Genomic DNA, 13039 nt, shown 5'->3' on the forward strand with positions numbered 1-13039 from the left:
CATTTACTCATTTTTTGGTATATATATTTAAACAATTGTAATAATTGTGGTAAATCTTAGTTGTGAGTAAGAGTCCATCTTTAAGATTCCAGCTGTCAGTATTATTAAGTTTTGACATTCGTAATGATTTTCCACACCTTATTTTGCCATAAAAATGTGTATTTACAAAAAATTAGAGTTACTATAATGAAAACACCTGCCTTTTGTTTTTCACAGCATTGACAGCCAGGGTTAATCAGTTATCCGATAAAGGACAAACTAGAAAAACAGAAACATTTAAAAGGAATAAGGATAAATCATCGATCGACTGTGATAAAATAAGCCATGAACAAAAGACTGAAAAAACACAACCAAGTCGGAACAAAAGTGATCACAGACTAAGTGATCACCGACAGAACAGCTGGAAAAGTTCTGAAACAAATAAAAGTAAATTTCAAGACAAGTTCAAGGGAGCAGTGTCAAAATCAACAGAACTATCGGCAGAAGCGTTGGAAAAACGACAAAAGAAAAGGCTAAAATACTTGGCGAAAAAGACCAAGCTAAAAAAAGCCTTAGATGAATATTATACAAGGAAAAGCCCAAACCATAAACAGAGAGACAATGATGAGACTGTCAAGTATTTAGGAGTGATCCATAAACAGGGGAAAGGTCTCTCTGAGCTGTTTCTGCCGAGTAAGAGGATTAATCGAGATGCGAAGCAAAGCTTTGCTTTTGATAGAACCAGTGCACAGACTGAAGGGGATATTCTGTTTGATTTTCTTTCTGGTAAATCTGGGATTGAGCCTGAAGAAACTGAAGCAGCTACTGAGGTAAATATTGTTAAGGTATTTATTACCGTAAATGTCTGTGTATAGGATACACCCATAGATAGGAAGCAGGCAAAAAATATATAGTATAAAATGTAATTTATTATCAAATTAATACAGTATTATTTTACATAAGTTCTAATGGTACAAAAAATAAATAAATTAATACCGGTATCACCAACGTTTTTTTAACTCATGGCATATCCCCATTTACCATTGCGAATATAACTAATTTGAGGCTATGTGAGTTACGTCCCATTGAAATTTAAGTAAACAGTTTCAATTCGGCCTGTAATTGACTTTAAAAAATATTGTCAGAAGTCTAATACCATGGATAAGAAGCTTTCATTTTTTCTTAGGAATTTTGTGGGGAAAAAGTGGGTTTTATACACAGAAATTTACAGTAAATTATTTTGCTTGATTTATTTTCCATGTAAATAAAATGTAGTTAAATGTTCTTCGGAAGAAATCTTTGGTTGAGTCAGAAGAAACTGAAGCAGACACTGAGGTTAAAGGCTCACATTTTTGAGTAGATGTTGAAGCCAAATTATTTTATTAATTTTAATGCATTATTGTGTATTAACTCATTTGACTTAAGGATAAAAAAAAAAGAATTTAAGTAGAGATAAAACTATCAGCTATAATTTTGAACTGTATTAGTTACTGTGAAATTTGTGGCCAGGTAGCTATTAATTAGAAATAAAACATTTATAAAGGCTAATATTTTTTATCTAATGAGTTAAACATGAGTTGTTTCTTGGTCCTCATCTGCTAGTAAACATTGCTGCAGAATTGGTGAAATACTTCCAGCTTGTAACGGTCCAATCAAATATTTTCCCCAATGGTTTGTTCTTTTAATGAATAGACAAAAAAATATGGCAATTAAAAAATGAGTCGTTTGCAAATAGATAGGGTTAGTCCAGTAACCGGAAACAAATCTTTTTTTTTAAAGCTGCAATCTCCGACACAGATTAACCTTTTTACAACATTTTTTGTCTTGGAAAGAGCAAATTCTTGCTTAAATATCTGCAAACCAATGAAAAAACGATTGCTACGAAAGTTAATGTTTTATGGCTTAAATAATGGTTTAAGAAAAGTGCATAAATAATTAATTTTTGAACTTAAATATAAAAATCTGCGATCCATTTTTTTCGAAGCAGCCTAATATCACTGGTTTCCATGGATTTTTGAAAAAATTGGCTCATTCCTAGACAAACAATAAAAAAGTTGTCGATACGTTCAATTTGTGAGAGTGCAGCTTTAAGGCCTTAATAACTTTTTGTTCATATTTATTTGATGCTTTAGGTTTCAAATGATTTGCTGCCTGACGAAGAATGGGAGGTATTGAAGCAGCTTCGCCATCACTACAAAAGTAGCTTGGGGAAACCGAAATGGTCCGAGGAAGAATGGTTGGATTATGAGCGGAAACTTGACGTATTCTATGAAGAAGAAACACCAGAACCCTACGGGGATTTGACTTCGATGGAAGGGCTCATCCTGCCAGTAGATTTGGAGATGAACTCGTTGGAGGGGGTTGTTACAAAGAAGGTATTTTTCATGTATTGTAAGCTTTTGTGTTTCTTTGTGATAGATATGTGTTTTTCTAGGACAAGGTACATGGATGCATCCCATTTATTGATATAGCCAGATTTTTAAAAAGGTCAGGGTGCTTCAGAAAAGGAACAGGCTGCTAAGGGTACTTCATAAAGGCAGCACTCAGCACCTTACCTCTGTAGCTAAATCCTTTACATTTAATAATATCTAAGCCATATTTAAACAAAAAATTCACTTAAATCAGGCGAAATTTGCAATGTTTTAACATGACTCCATTGCCAAATAATGGCTATATAAACAGCTGAAAAATCCTTGCTGATTTACAATTGAACTTTTTTAAGGCCAAGAAAAAGCGTGAGAAAACTAACCGCTTAAATAAGAAGACAGCGAACAGTTCAGCCATCTCACTCTCGGTACGAAGCGAGGTTAACAATGACAGTCTACTTGACTATGCAGATGCCTGCTCGTCGTGTGGTTTGGTATGTTGGATTTCGTTTTTACCGTAAAAAAAGATCCTACATTATTTTGTCAATATTTTAAAGAAAACTAATTCCAGACAGTGATTTATTTTGGAATTATTTTACCGCCTGCGCCTTGCAAATTGGGAAAAAAAAGACGACTTTGGGAAAAATACAAAATCAGGCCAAAACAGCTAATACTTTGGCAAATATGCATGTTTTTAACTTTTTTATGCATACTGTGAAGGAGTAAGTCTTGTCAAGATTTTGTTTATATTTCAAGAAAATCATTGCTTTTATTCATTAATGTAATCTGCAATTAACAATTTGGGAAAAATTTATAAAATTTTGGGAAAATGGACAGTTTTTCGTGAGGGGAAACAGCCATGAGAAGGCAGTAAATTGCACCAAAAAAAATCACTGCCAGTCAGAGCAAGAAATATACTTGGGAAATTGTTGATAAACAAGGAATTGTACTACTTTTTGGCTGTAGAAAAGTATTCCCTAAGTATTCCCTCAGAATCTTGATCAAAGGGGTAAATCAACATATTATATGATAGAATGCGCTTTTAAAATGTGTTACATATATGTTATTTTGAATTACTTTTGAAGCCATGTGGTGAAATAAGTTGGGAGTGAGATTAAGGTTTGACTTAAGTATTTGATATTGGGCCGAGTTCTGATTGAGAACTCTTGGTTTCTATTACAGACAATGTGAAATTTTCACTATCCTGGCAGATATTGCCACCTATGGTTTAACACAAAACGCCTTGAATGAATGACCTAAGCATATTGTTTTCATATTTTGTTGTAACACGTTACCCCATATTTCAGACAAGAACTGCTCTAGAGTTGACTGAATTACACAGAAGGACCGCTGAAGGCATCACAATTGAAGATGTGAGAATATACAACTGCTTGTTACGAGGACTTTTACATGAGGTCAGTGAAGTCGCTTTCTAACATGAGGTTAATACATTCACTTTCTGTAATAAAACTTGAAACAAATAGCATACCGTATTATATCATGCATAGGACGCACTTTTTTACCCCCAATTCTCGTCTTAAAAAGTGCCTGTGTCCTTTCTATGCTATTAGAATTGCATCTGTTTTTTCCAAGTCCATTTCGGGTCGAAAATATTGGGTCGAAAATATTGGACCGGGGAAGAACGCGGTAATAGTAAGTATCTGTACTGCGTCACCGAAGAGAACAACTGACATAGGTAAAATCACGCAAGTTAACACACGCAGAAATATATTGAATGTTTACTTTAAAATGATTTATTTCTCAATAAATTGAAAAAAAAATACGAGTGTTTACTTTTTTATAAAAGGGACGCTACTCACAAAAACTCGATGTGAGTCAGCATTTTAACTGGATTGAGTTATAACGGCAACGGAAAATCGGGAAAGGAGGTTTATATCAATTAATCGTTGTTCATGATTTTAATGTTTCGATATTATACAAAACATTTTGTTGCATGTTACTGTTTTAAAAAAATAATAAAGGAATGTGCATAACGCAAAGTAGCATAATTGTCAATATCAAATCTTTTCAAATGTGCGAAGGTGTGAAAAACACCCGCTGTCTGTCATTAGAAAAATGGTTGTTTGTTCGCACTTTACCTGACGTGCCTTCCGCTGGCAAGACTAATTACCGACACGCATTAATTATGCCTACATGCTTTAATCCGCGCAGCAACAAGCCTTATCAAAACAATCCTCAGTTTTGACAATACAGTTTTGTTGCGATTGCAACGGTTGACTGTCATTCAGAAGGCATGTCGGGACTATTGCAACGGTTGCAACGGTTGACTCTCAGTCGGGACTATTACGGCATTTGTACAAGTCTTATAATATGCGTGAATGTTCTCAAAATGTCAAGACATATATCTTTGTTATGTACGCTAAATTACCAAAATACGACGATAATTATCGAAATACACAAGACAGTTATCGAAATATGCCTAATATACAATTTTTTGTTTGTTTTTTACTTCAATATATGTTATAAATACTTTACCAACCTCAATTTTTCGGCTCCGATTTTAACATTTTTCCGCTGCGTCCTATCTTATATATTAAGGGGTTTTACCCGTTTTCTCAACTATTTTTTTGCCTGCGTCCTATCTATGCTAGCGTCCTATACATGATATAATACGGTAAATTTCCCCTACTAATTAGATGCCAAAACTTTAAACTAAAAAATAGCGACCAAAATATCTTTAATATAAACTTTATTGTCATTTTATTATTATTCAAATTTTATGATATTTGTAATAGCAAAATGCCAGCTTTATAACTTTTTCTTAACTTTTTTATTATTATGTATTAAATCACCCCTACTAATTGAACCAAAATATAGAGAAAAAAAATCTTACATTTATTGTCATTTTATTATTTTACAAATTTAATGATATTGTGAAAGCAAAATGCCAGCTTTATAACTTTTCCTTAACTAGTCTATTATTACATACTGTATAAGATCGCTGAACATGTTGAGATCAGTTTAAACAAATTAATATGCAGTTACTTTATCTGCTAGTATAAATGGATTCACACAACAACTACACATTTCAGGGTGCGAAATTTAGTGAGCTTCAGAGATTGTATGGCTTACTAAAGGAAGATGGGTTACAGCCAACTATGGAGACATACATGTTGTGTCTGGCTGGAATCAAAGATACATCGGAACACGGCATCCTAATGGCATCTTTTATCATCAAGAGCATGATCATGCAGGTTAGGCCTAAAAAAAATGCATTTGGCTCGGGTTCCACCCTACCTCAGAATAAGTGCCGACCCTACCGTATATATTGTCAGTTTGAAAACAAAATGAAAAAATTAACTTTTTTTTTATTGCTTTTCACTTTGTAGTTGAAAACTTAAATGCTTATATAGAAGATAACTTTTACACCATTATCCAAAAGAAAATATCTGTACCTATTTTTGAAAAGGATGTAATCCTAACCAAACAATTATTTTTTTTAGGCCTTAGTTGGCAGATTGTTTACAGTGTTGGAATTTTCTTACTTTCCACTTCGCAGCTTAACCTTCAGTTTGGGGTTGTCCATCCTTCATTCTGTCTGTCTGACCCTTTTTCTTTTGTCCAGAAACATTTCTTGGTAGTGATTGGTCAGATAATGTTCAAACTTTGTCAGATTGTTCCCCGAGATGAAATGTTGAGTGCTTGTAAAAGTGGGTCATATGGGGTCGAAAACTAGGCCACTAGCTCAAATCTTTGGATCACGCTAGAGACATTTTATTTGGTCCAATATTAATGAAACTTAATCAAAATGCTTTCCTTGATGAACTCTTAGATTATTCTTACGTATCACTTGCACTTTTTTTGCTGTCCAGACTCATACCTTTGAAATGAATGGTTCATTCAAATTTAGGGGAAACTTAAAAAAATGCCTCGCTATAAATGACATTTTTTCCCCAAAAAAAATCAAATTATCAGCAGCCGTGTTACTTGTTTTGATAGGATTACTTCACCAACTATTTATTTTCATTCCATGTACTTTGCCTAATCTGGCGTGTGATATCAACAAACGAATTTGCTTGTTTTATTTAAATATTAATGCCGATTTACAATTTTATGTTTATAGTTAATAATGTGGATATCCAAATAACTAGCAATCAAGACAAGTCGGTCTTCTTGTACTTCTGCTGTTTCCCTTTCATCATTGGGCCTTGACTGTTTAAACCTATTTATTTTTACAACGATTGCGAAACAAGCTATTGTAACTTACATTAATCACTCTTGTTGGCACGATGTTGAGTGTGTGGTCTTGTGTTGTGGGGGAAACCGGAGTACCCGGAGGAAACCCACTTGTCTGGCTTGGTGACCACAAACCAAACTCACATGCGCCCAGGCCAGGAATCGAACTCGGGTCGCCTTGGTAAGAAGCAAGTACACTAACCACTGCGCTAACGCGACAACTGAACTCTCAGATACAATCATGCCAACAAAAGGGATTAAAATTGCTATAACAAATATAATTTAGTAATCACTTGTTTCACAATCAGTGTAAAATAAATCAGTTTAAAATATTAGATTCTCTTTTTTCCACTATTAGGGTCTTGATGTCAAGGACATTTTCAACCAATGTGAGTTTGTTCAGAACGAAAGGCATGCAGTATACCAGGTAAGAACATTCTTGTTTTTCGAAGAAGAAAACTCGAGGTATTGTTATTGCTGTGGTGTTATTGTTGTTGTTAGCTCATGGTTGACCACAACAAATAAATCTTAGCAAGATATTTAAATCAATCATCGAAAACCTGTTGCAAGATATGATACTTCATTTACAGCATTTTTTATTTTTTTTAATGAAAATCGACTGACTGTTATTTTTTTTTAAATATAGAAATTAACCATGTTAATTGCAAAGCTGAATAATGGTATTTTTGAACAAATGAAAACAGGGTCTTTTTACGTCATTGGGTTTGCGCTGTTCTGCTCGACCTCCCTTGTTTTAAGATTTAACTACATCAAGCAAAAAAAACCTCGTACCTATATGAGATTTTGCAAATTAAGAGAAAAGATTCTTGCAAGCCTCTGTGAAACATTTAGATATAATTATAACCTCTATTAATTTTTTTTATGTACAGTGTCTGTGATTTAATGGCCCTCTTATGTATATACATGACATAGTCACCGACTGCTCACAATATTTATCCTAATAGACCAGTTATAAGACAGTGTGTAATTATAACAATGCTATATGATACCTTGTAGGCCGGTCACAATTATAACTATGTTATATAACAGCTAATAAGGCAGTAGCACTAGTGACGTGGGAAGTTTTGCCCTTTCTAATCACTATTCTTATGGAACCGACACAGCCTTTCTATACTTTGTACTTATATCGACCTATATTTTATATTGACCTACATTTTAAATGACTGTGATCCTATGGTGATAGAGAACATGTTAAAAGTCTTGGTCTGGATTTAAGACATGTATGTCAAAGACATGTTTTCTCAACATTTTGTTACCGGCATCCAATTCTGTATATCAGGGCCTGATGGTCTCACAAAATCTTAGATATAACTTATCATATATAATAAGGGATTTATTTTTTTGTAAATTTGAACCAAATTTCATGCAACTTAGCAGATATTGTTTGGTTAAATCCTTAATTGTGTCTATGTTTAAATTTATTTAGTGTTGTTTTTGCTTTCCGCCATATTGTTAACAATAACAACAGATCACTTCTGAATGTATGATTGAGTTTAGAGAAAATTGACGATGATGAACTGAACGCAAATAATGAGAGGAAAAGAAAAAAACATCGCACTGGTTAAATCGCTGATCGATTATGACCAAATATGATCGCTTGTTGCCAATCTCAGGCCACACCATTCAATTTTCAATTATAATCGATAATCGGAACATCAATCTATATACCAGGCTGTAAGGCTGAGACCGATCTGCTTCTGCTTCATGAAAAATATGAAGGCCCTCTGTTAAAGTTTGATGCTTGATAATAAAAAAAATAAATTCACCTCATCTTTTATATGTAATGCAATGTTACCTTTTTTGTACGACAGATGCTCAAAGCTGTGATGCCAGACTATGAGCCAAATCTCCCAACATTTCATGAGGAATATGAGGGCCCGTTGTTGGATGGTTTAAACACCTCGCTTTCTGCATCAGAGGTGAATGAATGTTCTTGTGTTCGTCACTTTTTTGTGTTTTATCTGTCATATACATGTGTGTTAGAAACTGTTCGTATTACAAGGTTATGTTGGGTGGTGCTACAGAGCAGTGGGTGAGAGTGGTCTAGTGGTATAGAGAGGTTTTGGGTTCGATCCCCATCAGGGGTACTTTCTCATGGCCTCTCAAAATGGACATCATTACTGGTTTCTACCCTGGAAACGGACTCTAGAGTGATTCTATAAGCTATAAGCTTTCGTCACAAACGAGCTAAAAGAAATAAGTATAAACTAAGCACAGAGCATATAATGTAGAGGCTCAAGTATAGTTGTTTTCAACCTGTTTGTATGATAATATTGCGAAAACAAACTGACCAATTTCGAATAATTTCGAATAACAATCATGTTGGCCTGAAGTTGAATAAACTGCTCAATTTCTAACTAATTTTTTGGGGGGATGGGGGGGGGGGGGTGAATAATAATATATAAAACAGTTTCAGCCAAAATGAGTCCATTGGTGGAAGGTTTTTTTTCTTACCAATTTGTTGCTGAAGATCGGCCCTATTTCCAATACCTGAACACCATTTTTCCACCCAGAATTATTATATTTTATTTCATCCAAAAATTTGACCCTCTAAGCATTTTTAGTATTGAAGGGTTTAATGTATTCTTAAAGAAACAAACTTTATCACATCCTTCTTTTATATTCTATTCATTTCTAGGCAAGTCAGAAATCTCAATTTTAGTCAAAATGATGCATTTTTCCCAAACTCAGGAAAAAATGTGATAAGAAATATAATCATGATATGCATCTAATTTTCAAGTTAATATGGGTTTTTTGCCAATAAGGTGTTTAAGCTGCACGCTCACAGATTGATCGTTTTGACAACTATTTATTTTTTGTCTTGGAATGAGCCATTTTTGGGGTAAACATCTGTTAACCAGTGCTATAAGACTGCTGTCAAAAGATCAAATCACAGTTTTTCATTTTTATGTTTGAATATTGATGTTTTATGGCATGTTTTTGGCAGTTTTTCAAAGAATTGTGAGTTATCTTATATGACTGAAATGAAGGCATCTTATGGGACTAAAATGAAGGCTTTTATACTAAAATCAGCTGATTCTGAGACAAAAACTAGAATAAAAGTCAAAACTGTCAAACTGTGAAATTACAGCTTTAAAATGAAAAATAACTTTTGTTTTTGCGAAGAATGGAACAGTGATGTTTTTTTTCCTCCTTAATTCAGAACAAAGATTGTTGTATTTAATGGAAATTTAATTTCCTAATGTCAACATTATCATTTGCTTATTACAGAAAGTGGACATTAATCCATTCGCTGGTGTTTTCACAAGTGATGAAGTTCGACAGAGAGCGGAGCGTCAGTTTAATATCGAATTGGATGGTAACATTAGCATGAAGTCAATTTTCAACACAAAGAAGAAAATGGACGTGTTTAGGGTTTGTATTTTACGGTTTTCTTTGTGTCACATGATTTTGTCCATGATCATTTTTTTTTTATTGAAAATGAGTCATTAACAAGTAGTGATATTCATCAGTCAATAATGCCAGTGTTGAACAAAATGGTGGATTTTGATACGTAGTTGGAAGGTTTAAAAACTTGCGTTAAAGTTTGCTTTAAATATTTAATGAAAAGAATCAATTCAGATACTAGTACCTCTTATTTGTTGCTAATGTGGCTGTGATAGATAGTGGGTCTTAAGTTCACGATTATTCCTGAAACCAGGACAAGGAAATCGAGCATATCTAGCCAACAGGTTTTGAATTTAAATGACTTTAGAATCAATTTCAAAAGTTGTCGAAGCTCCTTTTTCCTGATTTTGGCATGAATCCATGTTTCTCAAACAGAACCCTGATAATTTTTCAGGTTTGAAAATTATAAACTGTTAGAAACCCTGCCATTACTTGTTGCTAATGTAGCTGTGATAGACCAGACTCGTGTGATCTGTCATCAACTTGTCCTTTTTTCTTTTGAATGACATACCTCAATGTATTGGCGTCAAACTAACCTATCGTTTCGAATAGTTTTAGTTACGTTTGACATATAGTGACCAAACTTGGTAAATAGGAAAAGTTGATAGAGGCTTTTCATGGGATTGGGCCCCTAGGGTCAAGGTCAAGATCAAGGTTTCAAAAATAGAAAAACAATTGGGGCTTGTATTAAGCAGAACTAAATCAACTAATAATATCCTTGGTACCCATTTATACAGCAAGACCCATAACTCTAACTTAAATAGTTGTTGACTTAAGCCCCTTTTTCAACTAAACAACATCAACTGACGGTGGTGGGAGTTTGCTCTGCTTTAAATTGAGTATTTGTCTTCAATAAACCTGAATATCTTGTAGGAATCTGGGACAAGCAGAGCCTCATCATCCCAAAAACGCAGACAGGTGCATTTGGTTCCCACATATTTGTTACTTGTTATTATATATATATATTTTTTTAAACATCTTGACCATGTTTCAGGAAAACGAGATCAAGATCTTAGAGAAGCAGTGGCAGAGTAGTATACAGGAAATGTTTGTGAAGAAGAGGCAAGATCAAGTACAGCTGTTGGCTTCTAGTATGTATGATGGGCTGTTACAGTTTGCCCAATACACTGATATATTTTTTAAAGTATTACAGCCTGTGCCTTTAATTTGGGAAAAAATCAAGTGTGATAATTTCTGATAATGGGGAAATAAGCATGATAAGTTCCAAAATTGGGAAAATAAGCGCAATAAAGCCCAAAATAAGAACCTTACTTACTTTATGTTCTCGTTTTCTGAATGTATTGTGCCTTTCTCCTTGCACCTGTCACGTTTATCCCAGATGTGCAAGGATTATTAACCAGGTTTTCATATTGTGAAACCTTATAATAAAATGACTTTATAGTGTTTTTAAAGCGGTCGGGCGACATCATCTATAAAACTGAATAACTTAAGTTAGGGATGAATTATCTTGACCAAACTTAGTATATAGGAGACCTTTAATAAGATTGTGTTTTGGACCCCTAGGGTCAAGGTCACTGTTACTTAAAATAGAAAGATGGTTGAAACAGATGTACTTTCGTTAGGGTTGACATATAGGGACCAAACTTTATATGTAGGAAGAGTTCATGGAGATTGTGTTGGGTCACTCTAACTTTAAATAAAAACAGTTGATACTGATTAACTTAATTTACAGTTGATGAATTGTGACCAAACTTTGGTCATTTGGGGCCGCTAGGGCTAAGGTCACAAATACTGTTACTAAACATAGAAAAACCAGTTGAAACTATAATGCATCCAATAGGCGCAGACAGACCTTGATACAATCAAATACACAAACACTATAGAATCTTGGGTGGAGTGTATGTTTTATTTTGTTGTGTTTTTTATAGTTCGTTATTTTAGACGGCTATAGGCTGATATGTATCTGGCTTGGCTGTTTCTTGTTTAGAAATTAGCACAGGAGTCTTTCGGGGAGCCAAGAGAACATCATGGCCTCTCAAACAGGACACCAGTACTGGTTTCTACCCAGGAAACGGACTCGAGAGTGATTCTATTAGCTAAGCTTTCGTCACAATCAAGCTAAAATAAATTAGTATTTACTAAATGGTATATAGAGTGAGAGTGGTATAGGTGTCCTCTTACTCAAAAGGTTGATCCCAATGAGGAGTAGTTTCTCATTACCTCTTAAAAAGGACACAATTACTGGCATTCGGAACTCCTCAGCCATTTTCCATCGAAACAAACCTCGGATGTATGCCGGATACATCGGTGGAAGTAGTTCATAATTTTTTAATACTGTATTAATTAATTGTAGTTTTTTAACATGTATGTTGTATATCTAACTTTAACTGATTGCCAATGAATTGAATAATTGCATAAATAATGCGGTCTACTTGCAGCGTAGTTAAATTGTAAAGATTTCTGACATTGTAAACCATCCATATACATCTGATGTTGTTTTCGATGGAAAATTGCAGAGTTCCGAATGCATTACAGGGAAACAGATTCAAGCATAATTCTTACTAATTGCTTTTGGCACAATCAAGTTAAAAGAAGGTAGTATAATCAAACAGGCACATACAGTCAAAACTCCTTATGTCAAAGTCGTCGAGACCTACGGAAAAAATTGAGGTAACGAACATTTGACACATTCGAAATACAAAAAAATAGCAACAAACACCAAACCCCGATTCATGTTTGATTATTACATCTTTTACATACGAAGGAATAAATTTGGGACCGGGAGAAAAATTCGACACAACCGGAAAATCAAGATATCAGATTTAGACATAGCGAGTTTGGACTGGAGCTAGTCTTGACTTGATAACTGTTTTAACTTTTTATGACAATAGAATTTCAATATGTATTTTTTTTTAGAAAACGTGAAAACAGTGACTCTGCTTCCATTCCTGTGTGTTCTACCAACTGAAGACTACGTTAACATAATGGTCAAGGTGGGTTCTAACTTGTTTGTAGTCCAAGCCCGCAAGCCATAATTTAGCCCGTAAAGGCTTGAAAATATATATTAAGAAATCGTGAAAAACGGCCTTGCATAAATGGCTTATATC

The 13039-nt window shown here is 34.2% G+C and overlaps 1 protein-coding gene across 1 annotated transcript in view; it reads left to right on the top strand.

Moving 5' to 3' along the window:
- The window catches only part of LOC128203528 (DNA-directed RNA polymerase, mitochondrial-like), a 44005-nt gene that overhangs the window by 4702 nt on the left and 26264 nt on the right, over window positions 1-13039 (top strand). The window contains exons 3-12 of the mRNA XM_052904974.1: window positions 217-809; window positions 2112-2354; window positions 2702-2839; window positions 3653-3760; window positions 5399-5560; window positions 6901-6969; window positions 8375-8482; window positions 9795-9938; window positions 10966-11062; window positions 12849-12925. Of these exons, the coding sequence (XP_052760934.1) occupies window positions 217-809; window positions 2112-2354; window positions 2702-2839; window positions 3653-3760; window positions 5399-5560; window positions 6901-6969; window positions 8375-8482; window positions 9795-9938; window positions 10966-11062; window positions 12849-12925 (1739 nt within the window). The remainder of the gene's footprint in view (window positions 1-216; window positions 810-2111; window positions 2355-2701; window positions 2840-3652; window positions 3761-5398; window positions 5561-6900; window positions 6970-8374; window positions 8483-9794; window positions 9939-10965; window positions 11063-12848; window positions 12926-13039) is intronic.

Source organism: Mya arenaria, chromosome 9, assembly GCF_026914265.1.
Source record: "Mya arenaria isolate MELC-2E11 chromosome 9, ASM2691426v1".
Taxonomy (NCBI): domain Eukaryota; kingdom Metazoa; phylum Mollusca; class Bivalvia; order Myida; family Myidae; genus Mya; species Mya arenaria.